The following is a 17108-nucleotide window of genomic DNA, read 5'->3' as shown; positions in this document are numbered from 1 at the left end:
CCTAGCATTGAGCCATGACTGTTAAAGGGGTGTCAAACTGTATTAATTCTGGTTTGCTGTGAGTTTTCTGAGCTCTATAGTCATGTTCCAGAAGCATTCTCTCCTGACGTTTTGCTCACATCTATGGCAGGCATCCTCAGAGGTTGTGAGGTCTGTTGGAAACTAGGCAAATGGGGTTTATATCTCTGTGGAAAGTCCAGGGTGAGAGAAAGAACTCTTGTCTGTTTGAGGCAAGTGTGAATGGTGCAATTGGCCACCTTGATTAGCATTAAGTGGCCTTGCAGCTTCAAAGTCTGGATGCTTCCTGGCTGGGGGAATCCTTTGTTAAGAGATGTTAGCTGGCCCACTTGCTCAGTTTCCATTTCTAAGCCGAAGAGCCAGCGTTGTCCATAGACAACTCCAAGGTCATGTGGCTGGCATGACTGCATGGAGCACCATTACCTTCCCGCTGGAATGGTACCTATTGATCTAATCACATTGGCATGTTTTCGAACTGCTAGGTTGGCAGAAGCTGGAGCTAACAGTGGCTGCTCACACCGCTCCCGGGGTTTGAACCTGGGACCTTTCGGTCTGCAAGTTCAGCAGCTCAGTGCTTTAACACACTTCGCCACTGGGGTTCCATACAGCCCGGAAAACTCACAGTAACCCAGTGATTCTGGACATGAAAGCCTTCGACAACATGTTGTTCAAAAAATATCCCTGTGATCGTTCCCTACTCTAGGTTATCCATAAAGTTGGAAAGGGCTTGAAGGCACACAACAACAACAAGAACAAGAGTGTGGCTTACTATCTGGCACAACTATTGAAGGGAAGGGAACCATTGGTAGTCTTCGCTCTGGCAACCTTCTCCATTCTTTCAGCAGCATTGCTGAAAGATCTACATTGTATATTGTGCAGTTTCAGAATGCAGTTTAACTGCATTGAGTAGCATTATGTGACAGTGTAGACTTATATGATCCAGTTCAATGTAGATAACTGCATTCTGAAACTGCATGATATGGCAGTGGGGCCTCAGACAGAGGAAGAGGAGAAGAAGGAGACCACTCAGCTTCAATTACTCACATTTTATTTTCATTTCTCCCCCCAGAGCCTTCAGCCCCATGCCTCCCTGGCCAGGACATGAAGAGGAGAGGGCTTTCCAACAACCAGACTAGAGGGCATCTGGGAGTTTTAGTGCTCAGCATGGCTCCCAGGTCCTTCCAGGCGAATACCTGCCTCTTTGCTGCCTGCCTCTGTCTCTGGAGAGGGTAAGAGATTAGGGGATCAATATGGGATGGGCGGGTGGGAGTTCACCACCTTTATTGGTGCTATCCAGAAAGAAGGGTTTGGTTGTGATTATGTGGGAGGAGAATTTGGGGGATTTTGGGGGTGCAGTCCACAAGGGACTTGTCCGGGTCCCTATGAATCCTCACAGGGGAGGCCTGCCCTTGGCGTGGAAGGGCATCTTATCTGCCCAGTTGGCACTGCATAGACCATTACTGCATCGCCACCACCCCCACAGAGGCAACAACGTGCTCAGTACAGCTTGTACAGCTGCAGACTCAGCCTAGTTTGTTCCCTCCCTCCGTCCCTCCTTTTTCAACAGACAGTGTGCAGTTATGCACATGATTCCCGAATCTGCCAGGAAATTGGAGCTTTTAGTGTGGGGTATATTGCAAGGTAAAAGGTAAAGGTTTCCCCTGACATTAAGTCCAGTCGTGACCGACTCTGGGGGTTGGTGCTCATCTCCATTTCTAAGCAGAAGAGCCGGCGTTGTACGTAGACACCTCCAAGGTCATGTGGCTGGCATGACTGCATGGAGCGCCGTTACCTTCCCACCGGAGCAGTACCTATTGATCTACCCACATTTGCATGTTTTCAAACTGCTAGGTTGGCAGGAGCTGGGGCTAACAGCGGGCACACATTCCGCTCCCGGGATTTGCACCTGGGACCTTTTGGTCTGCAAGTTCAGCAGCTCAGCGCTTTAACACACTGCGCCACCACCAGGGACCTTATATTGCAACCTTCCAGATTTTGCAGGACAGCAGTTCCCATCATCCATCACCTTAGTCTAGGATAGCTGAAGGCTGATGGGCATTCCAGCCCAACACCATCTGAAAGGCTACACTTTCTCCCACTGTCATTTAGAGCAAGAAGCAGGGCATTGTAGGGTGCATCTACACCAAAGCTTTCCAAACTCTGCATCACAATACGTTGGCGTGTCGGCTGCAGTGTGTATGTGTGTCATGCAAATGTAACAAAAAACTTCAGAGCCTATGGGAAATAAGCAACACATCGTATATTTTAAAAAATATATAAATGAAAGGTTTTCATAAGATAAGTTCTGTCTCCAAACATTCAATTATTACAATTTGTGTCTGTTTCTATATCTCTTGTAAGTCTTGGTTTAACCCTTAGTTTGCTAGTAAAACTGAATTACTGGCCACAAAATAATGTATGTCTAAAAAGTATGACATCAACATGAAATGTTTGGAAAGCTCTGTTCTACATTGTAGAATTGGTGCCAAATTTTATTAATTTTTACTATCATGGCTCAATGCTATGGCATCATGGAAGCTATGGTTTTACACGATCTTTAGCTTTCTCTGTCAAAGAGTGCTTCTGGCTCACCAAACAATTCTCATCATTCCATAGCATTGAGCCATGGCAGTTATAGTGATGCAAACTGCATTCATTCAACATAGAAGCACCCTCAAAGATCTTCTATCAAAGATGATAACTGATTCTATACTCCGAAGAAACCATTCCATCTTAAGTTATCATCTTTGATAACTTAGGATGGAATGGTTTTTTCGGAGTATAGAATCATAGAATCATAGAGTTGGAAGAGACCTCATGGGCCATCGAGTCCAATCCCCTGCCAAGAAGCAGGAAAACTGCATTCAAAGCACCCCCGACAGATGGCCATCCAGCCTCTGCTTAAAAGCCTCCAAAGACGGAGCCTCCACCACACTCCGGGACAGAGAGTTCCACTGCTGAACAGCTTTCCTTACAGTGAAGAAGTTCTTCCTAATGTTCAGGTGGAATCTCCTTTCCTGTAGTTTGAAGCCATTGTTTTGCATCCTAGTCTCTAGTACAAGTACAGTGTTGATTCCTTAATCTCACAGTTTGGATGGCTGAAGGGTGCAGAATGGTCATGCTCATGTTTGAAGGAGCTACACCTACTTATTTTATGTGTGCCTGGCATGCACACATAAAATAAGTAGGTGTAGCTCCTTCAAACATGCATATATCCCACATTTTCCTCCAAGGAGAAGGAGTTCTTCCTTCTTATTTTTATCCTCACAACAACCCTGTGAGATAGGCTAGGCTGAGAGAGAGAGAGAGAGAGAGTTTGGTCCACAGTCATGCAGCAATCTTTCTGGCCGACTAAGGATTTCAATATCTCAAGTCTGCATCTAACTCTAATTGCCATACTATGGTGGAGTAGAGATTGTTTGAAATGCTTTATGTGGCATCAACTTTAAATTTTAAGTTGACAGTTTGATAGGGATGAATGATTTGAGTGACTAATGGTTTGTGTTTTATGTTTATGTGTTTTTAATCTATGCTGTTTAAATAGTTTTATGTGTTTTAGTTTTGATCAGAGGTTTGGAAGCCAAGCCCTATGAGGAACAGCTTAGGGAGCTGGATATGTTTAGCTTAGAGAAGAGAAGGTTTAAAGGGGACATGATAGCCATGTTAAAATATTTGAAAGGGCGTCCTCAGGAAGAGGGGGCAGGAAAACAGAGCAATGGATTCAAATTGCAGGAAAAGATATTTCACCTCAACATTAGGAAGAATTTCCTGACGGTAAGAGATCTTTGGCAGTGGAACATTCTCCCTCAGAGCAGGGTGGAGAGATGAACATCTCTCGGGGATGTTTTAATTGTGTGTGTTTTTCTTTTGTTTTGCAAAAAGGGGTTGGACTGGATGGCCTTTGGGGTATTTTCCAGCTCTGGGATTCTGGAATTCTATGCTTGCAGTCACCCCATGGATGTTTGCCTGCTGATCCAAGATGGCCAGGCAAGTGGCTAGCACAAGTATCTCTGCTATGTGTGGCTGATTGAATTCCTGTACTAGACACAGGCAGATATGCATCCAAAGAATGGGAGTTTGCAGAATTCCCTTCCTTGGTGGGGTTCATCATGTAAGATGGGCTTTCCCCATTTTCCTCAATGGGGCTCCTCAACACCATTAGGGGAAGCACTATTATAACCATCAGAAACTGAGTATTTACGACACTGTTTTAGTGCTATTGTTCCCCTTTAATTCTATGGTACCATTCTATGAGATTCTGAAATTTGCAGTTGGGGGGTAGGACATTGCTGGTGCCTGTGACCAAAGCACTCCAAAACTATATAGATTGTGTTCATAGCAGTTCAAGTGGAATCAGAAGCTGTGTAATGTGAAGGGATGTATGCTTCATTGGAGTTTTGGGACTTTGATGACACCATCTCATCAGATGCATATGTGCTCTGAGGACAGTGTGCACACGAATGCACCAGGGTTCAATGGTCCACTTGGAAACCCACTGGGTGACCTTGCATGAGTCACACATTCTCAGCCCCAGAAAATCCCATTATAGGTTCGCCTTAAGGATTGGCAAAAGTCAGAATCTCCTGAAAAAAAACACAACCACAACAAATAGTGAAACAAACCCGTGTTATAATAATAATAATAATAATAATAATAATAATAATAATAATAATAATAATAATAATAATTCTATTTTTATACCCCGCCCCATCTCCCCAAAGGGACTCGGGGCGGCTTACATGTTACAGGTGGTCAAAGTTTGATAGAACCACTCTTTTGATCCTATATTTCATGTAATGCCATGAGAATATGTTTTTGGCTCAGGACTCATCATGTGGCCCTGGGAACTGGTTTGATCACATGAGAACTCACGACTCCCTTGCTGTAACAGTTTCACTGGTTCTGCTCTTTTTCTAGGCACCATTCAAAGTGCTGATTATGGCATACAAAACTCTATACAGATTAGAGAGGGCATTTTTGAACACTGCTCCCGGGCTTTGGAAATCCCTTCCCAGAGAGGTTAGGTTGGTATTCTCCTTGCTCTACTTCATGGTGCATCTTCACTGCAGAATTAATGCAGTTTGTCATCCCTTTAACTGCCATGGAATGCTATGGAATCCTGGGATTTGCCAACAATCTTTGGCGGAAAAGGCAAGAGAGCTTATAAAACTACAATTCCCATGTCTCCATAGCATTAAGCTGTGGCAGTTAAAGTGGTGTCCAACTGCGTTAATGCTACAGTGTAGATACACTCTTAGCTGGCAGGTGAAGATCTTTTTGTTTCAGCAGGCCTTAGAGGGGAACACACCCTTACATGTGCTGGGTTGCAATGCTTTTTGACACGAAATAAATAAATGTGCTGGGTTATTTATATTTTTTGTCCTTCTTCTTAACGGTTTGTCTTTAGCTAATACAGTAGAGTCTCACTTATGAATGGTGCCACTGACCAGCTTGATTAGCATTTCATGGCCTTTCACAAAATCTACTAGTACAGTGGAGTCTCACTTATCCAAGCTAAACGGGCCGGCAGAAGCTTGGATAAGCGAATATCTTGGATAATAAGGAGGGATTAAGGAAAAGCCTATTAAACATCAAATTATGTTATGATTTCACAAATTAAGCACCAAAACATCATATTATACAACAAATTTGACAGAAAAAGTAGTTCAATACACAGTAATGTTATATTGAAATTACTGTATTTACGAATTTAGCACCAAAATATCACAATATATTGAAAACATTGACTACAAAAATGGCTTGGATTATCCAGAGGCTTGGATAAGCGAGGCTTGGATAAGTGAGACTCTACTGTAATAAACTTCTGTGTTTGTGTGTATGTCTGCCTTCAAGTCACATGTCAACTTATTGTGACGGCATGAATTTCATAGGGTTTTCTTAGGCAAGAAATTCTGAGGTGGTTTTGCCAGTTCCTTTTTTGAAAGATAGATTACACTGGGTTGCTGTGAGTTTTCCGGGCTGTATGACCATGTTCCAAAAGCATTATCTCCTGATGTTTTGCCCACATCTAACCATGAAAATGAACAAAATCTGGCTACTGGTATTTAAAAAAACTCTAAAATCAGGACAATAAATAAAGAACAACACTCTGAAAATGGGAATTCCAGGCATGAAACAATCAGAGCCAGCTAACACTTCCCAACAAAGGATTATCCCAGGCAGGAATCAGCCAGGCTTTAAAGCTGTAAGGCTTTTCTGTTAATCAAGGTGATTATTTGCAGCATTCACACTTGGCTCCAACAGACAAGAGTTCTTTCCCCCACCCTGGACCTTCCACAGATATATAAACCTAACTTGGCTAATTTCAAACAGAACTCAACAACCTCTGAGGATGTCTGTCATAGATGTGGGCAAAACATCAGGAGAGAATGCTTCTGAAAAATAGCCATATAGCCAGGAAAACTCACAGCAACCCAGTGATTCTGGCCATGAAAGCCTTCGACAACACATAGACTACATCCTGTGGTATCTCTATTGGCTTTCCAGCCAACTACTAACCAGGGCTCATCCTGCTTAGCTTCCAAGGTCCTTGCTTTTAAGCTTGCCAATAATTTAATTATTTTTGAATGCCCATATCATGTAATTTTTAAAATGTATTTATTTTAACTTGAGTCTCAGAGTAGGAAAAAGATGGGGAGACGAAGAGATTTGCCTGAAATGATTGTTGGACTTTTGAAAACTTCTTTCTTAGTTTTGTTGAGGGAGGGATAAAACATACCATCTAACATTTCACAAATGAACACCAGGACACACGAGGCCAAGCAGCATCTGAGTGTTGTTAAGACAGTAAATATTATTAATGAGGAAAACCATACAAGCTGAGAAGGGCCATAGCAATTTGCTTTTACCTAGACCTACTCTCCCTCCTGCTGAATGCAAGGTAATGTTATACTTTGAACTTAGGATTCAATTGCTGTTTTACAAGTCTTTAGCCTGCTCTGCCAAAGAGTGCTGGTTCCTCACCAAACTGCACCCGATGGTGCAGCGGGTTAAACCCTTGTGCTGGCAGGATTGCTGACTTGAAGGCTGGGTTGCTGACCTGAAGGTTGCTGGTTCGGATCCAACCTGTGGAGAGCACGGATGGGTTCCCTCTGTCAGCTCCAGCTCCATGCGGGGACATGGGAGAAGCTTCCCACAAGGACGGTAAAACATCAAAACATCCAGCCGTCCCAGGAAATGCCCCTGCAGATGGCCAATTCTCTCACTCTAGAAGCAACTTGCAGTTTCTCAAGTCGCTCCTAACATGAAAAAACAAACCACAACTCCCAGGATTCCATAGCACTGAGCCAATGCAGTTAAAGCAATATCAAACTGCAAATATTCATTCTACAGTGTAGACGTCTCTCAGTTTGTGGCACCCGAAGTAAACCAAGGACAAGGAGGAGGGAATGGACAGAGGTGGGGGAAACTGGGACATTTAAAAACCATCTGGAAAAGTGGGATGGCAGAGAAGAGATTGGGATTATCCTTACCAAAGCAGGAGAGCTGGGAGTTAAATAAAATGCTTGCTATTCCCGGGAGGTGCTTTACTAGGAGAGAGCAGCAATGGGACTATTGGGTCCCTAACATTCTGGTGTGAATGTATTGCTATATGATTTCTATGAGGATGTCCTATCTTCACCAGGCTGTTGCTATGATGGCTTACACTTCTCAGGAAACTTGGCTCTGCTTATTTTTCTAACACCAATCAGTCTCCGTCTGCCACGGCCCTGGTTATTCCTGCAGACCCCTCTGTTTCCACATAGGCACCCTGCTTTAGTGCTGGGAGACTTCCCTAATTTAACCATCACCATCTGTCCCTCCCCCTCTGCTCACTCCAACCCCCAACCCTACCTCCCCATTTTTTGGGTGCTGAGCTGCAGGAGGGTGCTTTTGATCCACAGCCTGTCTTTCATCTAGTGCCAAAGTGGGGAGGAGGGCAGACAGGGAATTTCCCCCTGGAAAATCAACCACCCAGGTGTTTTGCTTTGCTTTCCCTCAGGTAGTGAAGTTGGGCTGCAAGGGTTTTACGCAGCCCTGCATACGTGTAAGACAAAATACACAAACTCCACCTCTCTGTGCTTATGATTTTTTTTTAAAAAAAGGTAAGATTCTTGGTTTCCTGTATAACAGAATAGGGTGAAATCTAAAGGATTTCATGCAGGAAGGAAAAATGCAAAATCGGGGGTCCTACCGTATGTTCTCTTGGAGAAGAAATACCTAACTATGGATACAGCTGCACTGTAGATTTAATGCAGTTTGATGCCACATTTACTGCCATGCCTCAATGCCATGTGATTATGGGAGTTTTGTAGTTTTACAGTCTTTAGCCTTTTCTGATGAAAAGTTCTGGTGCCTTACTAAACTACAAAGCTCAGGATTGCATAGCACTGAGACATGGAAATTAATGTAGTGTCAAATTGCATTAATGCTGCAGTACAGATGCCTCTCAGGCCCCTTCCACACAGCTGTATAAAATCCGTACTGAACTGGATTATATGACAGTGTGGACTCAGATAACCCAGTTCAAAGCAGATATTCTGGATTATCTGCCTTAATATTCTGGGTTATATGGTTGTGTGGAAAGGCCCTTGGTTTATGGCAACTGAAATATTCCAAGGACAAAGGGGAGAAATGAGAGGAGGCGAGAGAATTTGATGCCTCACCAAACTACAAATCATAGGATTCCATAGAAGTGAGCCATTGAACTGAAAGTGATGTCAAACTGCATTATTTCTATAGTGTGGAGCCACTTTCATAAAGAGAAGCTGATATCCTATGTTACATCAAATTTAACAGCTTCCATAGTGTCCCCTCTGTATACACATTATTCTACCACTTGTCTCATGCCTGGAATTTTCATATTGCAATTTTTACCCTGATTGGTAGCATGTTTCGCTTAAATGTAAAACTGGTCCCATTGTCTGATGATTCGGGGAGGAGAAGAAAACTCTAAATGTGAAAAAGTTACTTTATAGATTACATCTATAAAGGATTTGGGATGTTGTTGTCCAAAAAAGCAATGTTGACAAGGTCTGAAAGAAATGTATGAGTGGCTAAATTTTATTTTCAGATTCTGACTGGAAAAGCTGAATGAAGTAAAAAAATATGTGTGAAGAAAATTCTGGAAAGGAACATGTGTGCAGAATCTTGAAACGGAAGCCCTTCCTTTTTTGGAACTTACCTCTCTCCATATTGATAGAAATAAAAAATTGCCTGAAACCAACCACAGTTTCATGCTGGACCAGAACATTTAGTCAGGAGCAGAATTCATTGTATTACAGTCTTTCAGGTTCTTGTTGATCATTTTGTCTAGCAAGATGGACTAGTGTATCACACAGTGGTATCATGGTGAATTTTGCAATACAAGCTTTTTTTTGGTCCCGTATTGATTGACTATCATCCATTCTGGCGCCTTGACAGAGTACTGCATATACTTGTGTATATGGCAACCTCAAGGGCAGGTTTGGAGGCCAAAATTATGGATTTTTGTATGACCCATGGATAAATTAAGGCTATTTCACAAAGAGCACCAGACCTGCATCAGAGAATCAGTTGTACTTGCCACCACCATTTTCCCACCCAGGCATCCAAAAAGGCTTTTTGCTACTCCAAGGTGCAGCAGTAACTTACTCCTCAAGAGAAGGCACTAATTTAATGTCTCTGTTCTCTTCTAGGTCCTTAGGCCATGATTTCCTGGGGCCAAAGGCATTGGTTGAACCTGTTCTTACTCCCAACACCATCTGCATGACCCTCCCTTGGCTGAGTCGGCGCCAACTTGGACTCTGCGTCCGCAGCCCAGAAGCAATGGCTTCGGCTCTACAGGGCGTCCACCTGGCCATTCACGAATGTCAGCACCAGCTCCAGCAGAGGCGCTGGGATTGCTCAGACCTCAGTAGTGGAAGCACTATCCTTCTCAACAGCCCCATCCTCAAGAGAGGTGAGGAGGTTTTCGGAAAAAGTCACCCCTTTGTGCCCGATAAATTTTTTTATGAACCCTTTCCTCCTGATAAATTTGTATATAATCCTGGATGTATAGGTACTGTATATAAAACAGGTACACAAATCAAACATTTACTGATAATAAATCCTCATTTGCAGGGCTTGCTAAACAGGCTGATTTTCCTTTTTTATGAAGTACAGTTTTCTGCAGAGTCCATTGCAAACACTGCAACTTGCTGCTAACAGACTCATGTAAATCTACGTGGCATTCAGAAACCTTTCACAGTTGACAATTTTTCTGTGACCATGACATTGAGCATAGAAAACCCCATTTGGAGTTGGGACCCACAGTTTAAGAAGCAGTGCATTTGAGTAGATCTGTTGGGTCAGTTGAATGTATATAAGTGTTAACATGCCAGTCAGCAGTGCATTTAGTGAGTTAACTCTAGTTTAGAGTTGTAGTTGGATTGAGGCCAGGATCTACCACCCTTACTGGACAATGCTAACCACTGCAACTCTACATGATTTTCTCTATTGGGAGTATGCTAAGATCCTGAGATGCAAAAAGTATCCATGAGAAACAGAAAGCTTTTTGATTATGAAATTTATATATTACTTCTGGTACACCAGCAGCTCTTTCTATGTGTGCAGGTGTTCCCTGGTTGCAAAATATGGCTCCAGTTTTGAAACAAGATGACAAAATGTGTCGCAAACTTAACTGTGTTCATTAGTGCTGCCATTGGCTGTATGATGGTCCAGATGTCGGGGTCTACAGCAGTGGTTCTCAACCTCTGGGTCCCCAGGTGTTTTGGCCTTCAACTCCCAGAAATCCTAACAGCTGGCAAACTGGTTGGGATTTCTGGTAGTTGTAGGCCAAAACACCTGGGGACCCACAGGTTGAGAACCACTAGTCTACAGGGGTTTAGCCATGATTTATTTGACACCATTCTTCCTAACATTAAATTTAGGCTGGGAATCTGTAGAGCCCAGGAAGATCCTGATAAAGATTATCAGGCCTGCTATGTTCCTTCATATCATACCTGATTTATGACAACCCTCTCCTGGGGTTTTCTTGACAAGGTTTATTCAGAAGAGGATTGCCATTGCCTTCTTCAGTGTGTGTAATTGCCCACAGTCACCCAGTGGGTGTCCATGACTGATCAGGTATTGACTTCCAGCCTAATAATATGATAACCTCAACATGGTCCTATTGAAGGCTGAAGCATGAGGTTTTTAGACAAATGGATCTAATTTACATATGTTTTAAATGTTATAATGTATTTTAATGATGTGTTTTTATAGTTTTAATTGATGATATGTACTGTTTTTGTTTTATTATTATGTTCTTGGCATTAAATGTTGCCAACTGTTGTAAGCCGCCCTGAGTCCCCCCGGGTGAGAAGGACAAGGTATAAATGCTGGAAATAAATAAATAAATAAATAATTCTAGTCTAACACTCTGGCACACTGGCTGAACTGCCTACTATAATATCTCCTATTAGTACTGACCTGTGTCCAGTCAGATATTCTCAAGGCAGGGAGCTGTGGTCCCCCAAAGGTAATCCTTCCAAAAAACAGCAAGCAATGCTGAGTTTTTTTTTTCTTTTTTGCCAGTTCAGCAAATGAAGAAGAGCTTTTTGGTGTGTGGGTATTAATAAACACTCTATATCAGGAGCCCCCAGACATTTATACCATGGTCCTTCAGACTGTTGGGAGGGCTGGACTATTCTTTGAAAAAGACATGAACCAATTCATATGCACATTGCACATATTTTATTTGTAGTGAAAAAAAATACATGAAAGAACAATACAATATTTAAAATGAAATACTATTTTAACCAATATAAACTTACCAGGGAGCTCCTGGTGGTGTAGCCGATTAAACTGCTGAGCTGCTGAACTTGCTGAACGAAAGGTTGGCGGTTCAAATCCAGGGAGCTGGATGAGCTCCTACTGTTAGCTCCAGCTTCTGCCAACCTAGCAGTTTGAAAACATGCAAATGTGGGTAGATCAATAGGTACCGCTTCTGCAGGAAGGTAACTGTTCTCCATGTAGTCATGCCAGCCACATGACTTTGGAGGCATCTACGGACAATGCCGGCTCTTTGGCTTAGAAATGGAGATGAGCACCAACTCCAGAGTCAGACTTCATGTCAGGGGAAAATCTTTAAACTTTAAACTTAACAATTTTTCAATGGAAAATGTGGACCTGCATTTGCATGGTGAGATAGTCAAGTTAATTGGGATTGCTGTTGTTGTTGTTGTTGTTGTTGTTGTTGTTGTTGTTGTTGTTGTTGTGTGCTTTCAAGTAGTTTCAGACTTAGGGTGACCCTAAGTCTAAAGTTTAGGGCAGGGTGTGTGGAAATGACCTTGGAGGGCCCCATCCGGCCCATAGGCCTTTGTTTGGGGACCTCTGCTCTACATCTTCCTCAGTACCTAGAACAGTGCTTCTCAACTTATGTGTCCCAACCAGTTTACCAGCAGTTAGGATTTCTGGAAGTTGAAGGCCAAAACATCTGGGGACCCATAGGTTGAGAACCACTGACCTAGAGCCTGCCATGATCCACTTGTCCTTTTTTAATGCACACCAAAACCAGGTCTCTCTCATTCCCTCCCTCTATCTCTGGCAAGTCTCCGCCAGGTATCTTTCCCTGGCTGTACGCATAGTGGCCAACACCTGACCCTAAAGGCAAGTTGGCAGGGAGCTCTTTTCTTTTGTCATTAGGATCTCTTTTATTAATGTGGCTTTGAAGAAGGCAGTTCTAAATTTAAACTTCAGATCAAAGCCAGCCTCCTGGGCAGGCAGGAGTTGGAGCAAGCTACAACCTCCAACACCTGGGCCCAGCCATTCCTCCATGTGTCATCATGGCGAGGCTGCGGGTGGGGAAGGGGAAGCCTTTCCTATTTTCTAGGCACTGGGGCAGCCTCTGACATGGAGAAGCAATAGGATGTTTAGATCAATGGAAGGGCTTTGACAGATAAAATAAAGAAGAAAGGAATGCACTGGGTGTAATGGATACACATCCATCCATAACTTAATTGTGGTTGTAGACCAGCCTTTTTAATTAGAAAATGGGCGAGTACAAAACAAACAGGTACGGATCACTAGTCCCAGGCAAATCCCAGCAGCATAGGCTTATTTTTGGTGCTTTCAAAACAGTTCTGACTTATGGTGACCCCTAAGGCAAACCTTTTATGAGGTTTTCCTGGCAGAACTGGTTAATAGGGTTTGCCTTGGCCTCCCTTGCAAACTGAGTGGGGATTTGAACCTTAGTGAAGACTTCCCAGTGCCCTGGTCCAACAATGAAATGATCACACCATGCTGGCTTTGTATGATAGAAATATAAACATCTTCAATAAAGAATCTAATAAAGCCTGCTATTATTGATTAAATTACTAAGAAGGTTAACCAGTCTGTTTCTAACAGCTACACTATTGTATGCACCACCTTAAGTGTCATTTCATTGATAGGATGACTTTGGTGGTGCATACAATGTTTCATTGTTAGGATAGGAGCCGTGGTGGTGAAATTATTATTTTATTTTGTGTCAAAACCATTGCATAATAAATAAGTTTAAAAGTGATAAAATAAAGGAATCACAAGCAGATAAATGTTTTTAGACCAAAAGTGGGCAACAGCAACCGCATTGTCTGCAGCTCCTCCTCGGTACATGAGGCAGGACATTGTGGGCAAGCATACATATGCGGAGTTGTGTTGTCGAAGGCTTTCATGGCCGGGATCACAGGGTTGTTGTATGTCTTTCGGGCTGTGTGGCCATGTTCCAGAAGTATGCGGAGTTGTTTGTTCTGCTCCACAGTCACACAAGGTGGAGGATTCTTCCAGGCAGTGCCATCTTGCCAAGTTGACTTTTGATCTGCCCACTCCGCTTCTGAGTCTGTTTTAGGGACTCAGTTGCCCATTCTTGGTTTGTCCCTGGAGGAAGACCCTCATGGGGGGCCATTGAGTTGGGATTGCCAGGTTTAGCTGCCCAGAGGGACACTCTTGCTCCTGCTGGAGGAACATTAAGAGGAGTGGTGGTTCTCATGAAAATTTTCCTTGATTTGAGTCTACTGGGAGGAGGTTGATAGTCATGCAGTGGGTGGCTTTCACAATGTTTGACCTTATTTCTCTCACAGTTAGCAGTTAAGGCATCCTGTGATTATTCTGCAGGTTTCATTCAGTGCTATGTCCACCTGCTTCACATGGACAGACTTTTGCCAGACAGGACAGGCGTACTCAGCAGTTGAGAAAGACAAGGCCAGGGCTGATGTTCTTATTACTTGTGGGTCTGCACCCCATGCGCTGCCAGTCAGTTTCCGCAGGATGTTGTTGCATGCAGCTACTTTGTGCTTGGTGTTCATGCAGTGTTTCCTATATGTTAGTGTTTGATCTTAGCTGACACCAAGATATTTAGGATGGAAACAGTGTTGGAGCTCTTGGCCTTCCCAAGTAACTTTTACTTTCCTGTTGGCTTTACAGTTACGGAGGTGGAAAGCACACACTTGTGTCTTGGTGGTGGTGAAATGAGTTAAACTCTTATGCCGCTAGACTGCTGACTTGAAGGTTGGGTTGCTGTCCTGAAGGTTGCTGGTTCGAATCCGCGAGATGGGGTGAGCTCCCGTCTGTCAACTCTAGCTTATGGGGACATGAGAGAAGCCTCCCAGCAGGATGGTAACACATCCGAGTGTCCCCTGGGTAGTGTCTCTATAAACAGCCAATTCTCTCAAACAGAAGCAACTTGCAGTATGTTCTCAAGTCGCTTCTGACATGATAAAAAATTGATAGGATCTGGAAGAAAGATGTACTAAAATTATTGGATCTGCCTTAAATTGTTTAAATTGGAGTAATGTATAAAAATATATGTCTTTCTATTATAGGCAGTAGAGAAGTACAGTATAACCCCCATATCCATGGGTGATATATTTCAAAACCCACCACACATACAGTAGAGTCTTGCTTATCCAACATAAATGGGCCGGCAGAATGTTGGATAAGCAAAAATGTTGGATAATAAGGAGGGATTAAGGAAAAGCCTATTAATCATCAAATTACGTTATGATTTTACAAATTAAGCACCAAAACATGTTTTACAACAAATTGACAGAAAAAGCAGTTCAATACACAGTAAAGTTATGTAGTAATTCCTGTATTTACGAATTTAGCACCAAAACATCGCAATGTATTGAAAACATTGAGTACAAAAACACTGACTACTAAAAGGCAGACTGTGTTGGATAATATAGGATGTTGGATAAGTGAAGGTTGGATAAGTGAGACTACTGTACCTAAAACTGTATAATAATGAATCCTAAATTTTGTCTTTATTTCCACTAGAAACATACCATAGAATAGTACTGGAGCACCTAGATAGGCCCACAAACAACTCTGAAGAGAATATGTTCTGGATGTGGGTAAATGCTGCTGTGAATATCAAATCCATGGATAAGGGAGTCGGCCGTAGTGTGCATTTTAAACTTTCAGTCATAACTGACTGACAAGAACAGGCACATTTGGAGTAAGGGGCTCTCTCTTTTAAGAGGACCTCTAGAACAATTAAATGAACCTTCAAGCCTTAAAATCATCATTGAAAAGTGCAGGTTCTGTGGTATTTAGGGACCTCTAGGGCTTAAAAATAATTGTCCACTTTCAAAACTATTATTCCTACTTACCAGATAACTCAAAATGTGTGCCTTATCTTCCCAAAGAGTTATATACCTGATCTTTGGTCTGATTATCTTTTTGGCTTTGGAGAATCCCAGGTGTAATAGAGCTGATGGGGATTAGTTGTGTTCTAGGAATGATGCATATCAAGATAAGTATCATGTTGAGGCAGAGGACTTACCAACATTCCCAAACAAATGCATACTGATTGAGAGAGATTCCTGTAACACAGATTGGGATCTGAAATGGCAATCCTGGGAGGATTTATGAGCACAATTGAAACCAGCTAACCCTATCTCTAAGTTGACATGTTTATGTTTGCATTGTAGAGCAATGGGTTAAACTCTTGTGCCAGCAGGACTGCTGACCCACAGGTTGGTGGTTAGAATAGGGGGAGAGCAGATGAGCTCCATCTGTCAGCTCCAGATCTCCATACAGGGACATGAGACAAGCCTCCTGCAAGGATGGTAAAACATAAAACTTTCAAGTGTCCCCTGGACAACGCCCTTGCAGATGGCCAATTCTCTCACACCAGAAGCAACTTGCAGTTTCTCAAGTTGCTCCTGACACAAAAGAAAAGCGAGCCACAGGTATGCTGGTTTCATAGTACCACCACATCACCTGAATGCATCTGCTTTTATCTGATTTCAAATTCTAAGAAGTCAAGCTTAGTTGATATTTGGACAGTAGATATATGCTGCCTTGAATCCTTAGAGAACTACTATTGCCAACTAGAACTGACAATATTACGCTATCAGTGGTTCTCAACCTGGGATTCCCAGATGTTTTTGGCCAGAAATCCTAACAGCTGGTAAACTGGCTGGGATTTCTGGGAGTTGTAGGCCCAAAACATCTGGGGACCCCAGGCTGAGAACCACAGTGCTAGATGAAGCCAAGGTCTGCTTCAATATAAGGCAGCTTCATGTGTTCTCTAGGGAGCTTTTGGAATTGTAGTTTTGTGCAGGCAGGAAACTTCTAATTGATTTTTTTAACACCCCCCCCCCCCTCACAAATTCTTGCTTTCCTTTGGGAAAGCAACAATAGTTATGTAACAGCTTGCTAACCATTGAAATCCTAAAATGTATTCCTCTCGACTCCAAAGGTGCGTGAATAGTCACAATGATTTCATTATTCTTTGATATGAAATAGAGCATAGAGATAATGTTTTTCAAAAAAGTGTTTTCTGGGTCAATAAGAACATAAGTGCCAGCATCATGTTGCAATAATTAAGAAAATCAGGAGACTACGATATAAGTCATATTTGCTCATTATTTGTAAAAATAGTTAATTATGAATACATTTAGGGAATTTGGGTCTTTTGGTGAGGTCATGTGCATTATGAAAGTGGATATATTGTAAAGATTAGAATTTTAAAAATTAGAGCCAGCATTGGTTTGAACATTAGATTCTGTTGAACATGGAAACTTGCTGGATGACTGTGGGTCACACACTTTCACCCCCCATGAAATCCCAAGATAGGATCACTT

The 17108-nt window shown here is 42.6% G+C and overlaps 1 protein-coding gene across 1 annotated transcript in view; it reads left to right on the top strand.

Moving 5' to 3' along the window:
• The first annotated feature begins 842 nt into the window (after positions 1–842).
• wnt10b (Wnt family member 10B) overlaps positions 843–17108 on the top strand; it is a 30789-nt gene continuing 14523 nt past the window's right edge. The window contains exons 1-2 of the mRNA XM_062970916.1: positions 843–1247; positions 9696–9958. Of these exons, the coding sequence (XP_062826986.1) occupies positions 1120–1247; positions 9696–9958 (391 nt within the window). The 5' untranslated portion in view covers positions 843–1119. The remainder of the gene's footprint in view (positions 1248–9695; positions 9959–17108) is intronic.

Source organism: Anolis carolinensis, chromosome 2 (assembly GCF_035594765.1).
Source record: "Anolis carolinensis isolate JA03-04 chromosome 2, rAnoCar3.1.pri, whole genome shotgun sequence".
In the NCBI taxonomy this organism is placed as follows: domain Eukaryota; kingdom Metazoa; phylum Chordata; class Lepidosauria; order Squamata; family Dactyloidae; genus Anolis; species Anolis carolinensis.
The sequence above is the reverse complement of the archived record's forward strand: the minus strand, read 5'-3'. Positions and strand labels throughout refer to the sequence as shown.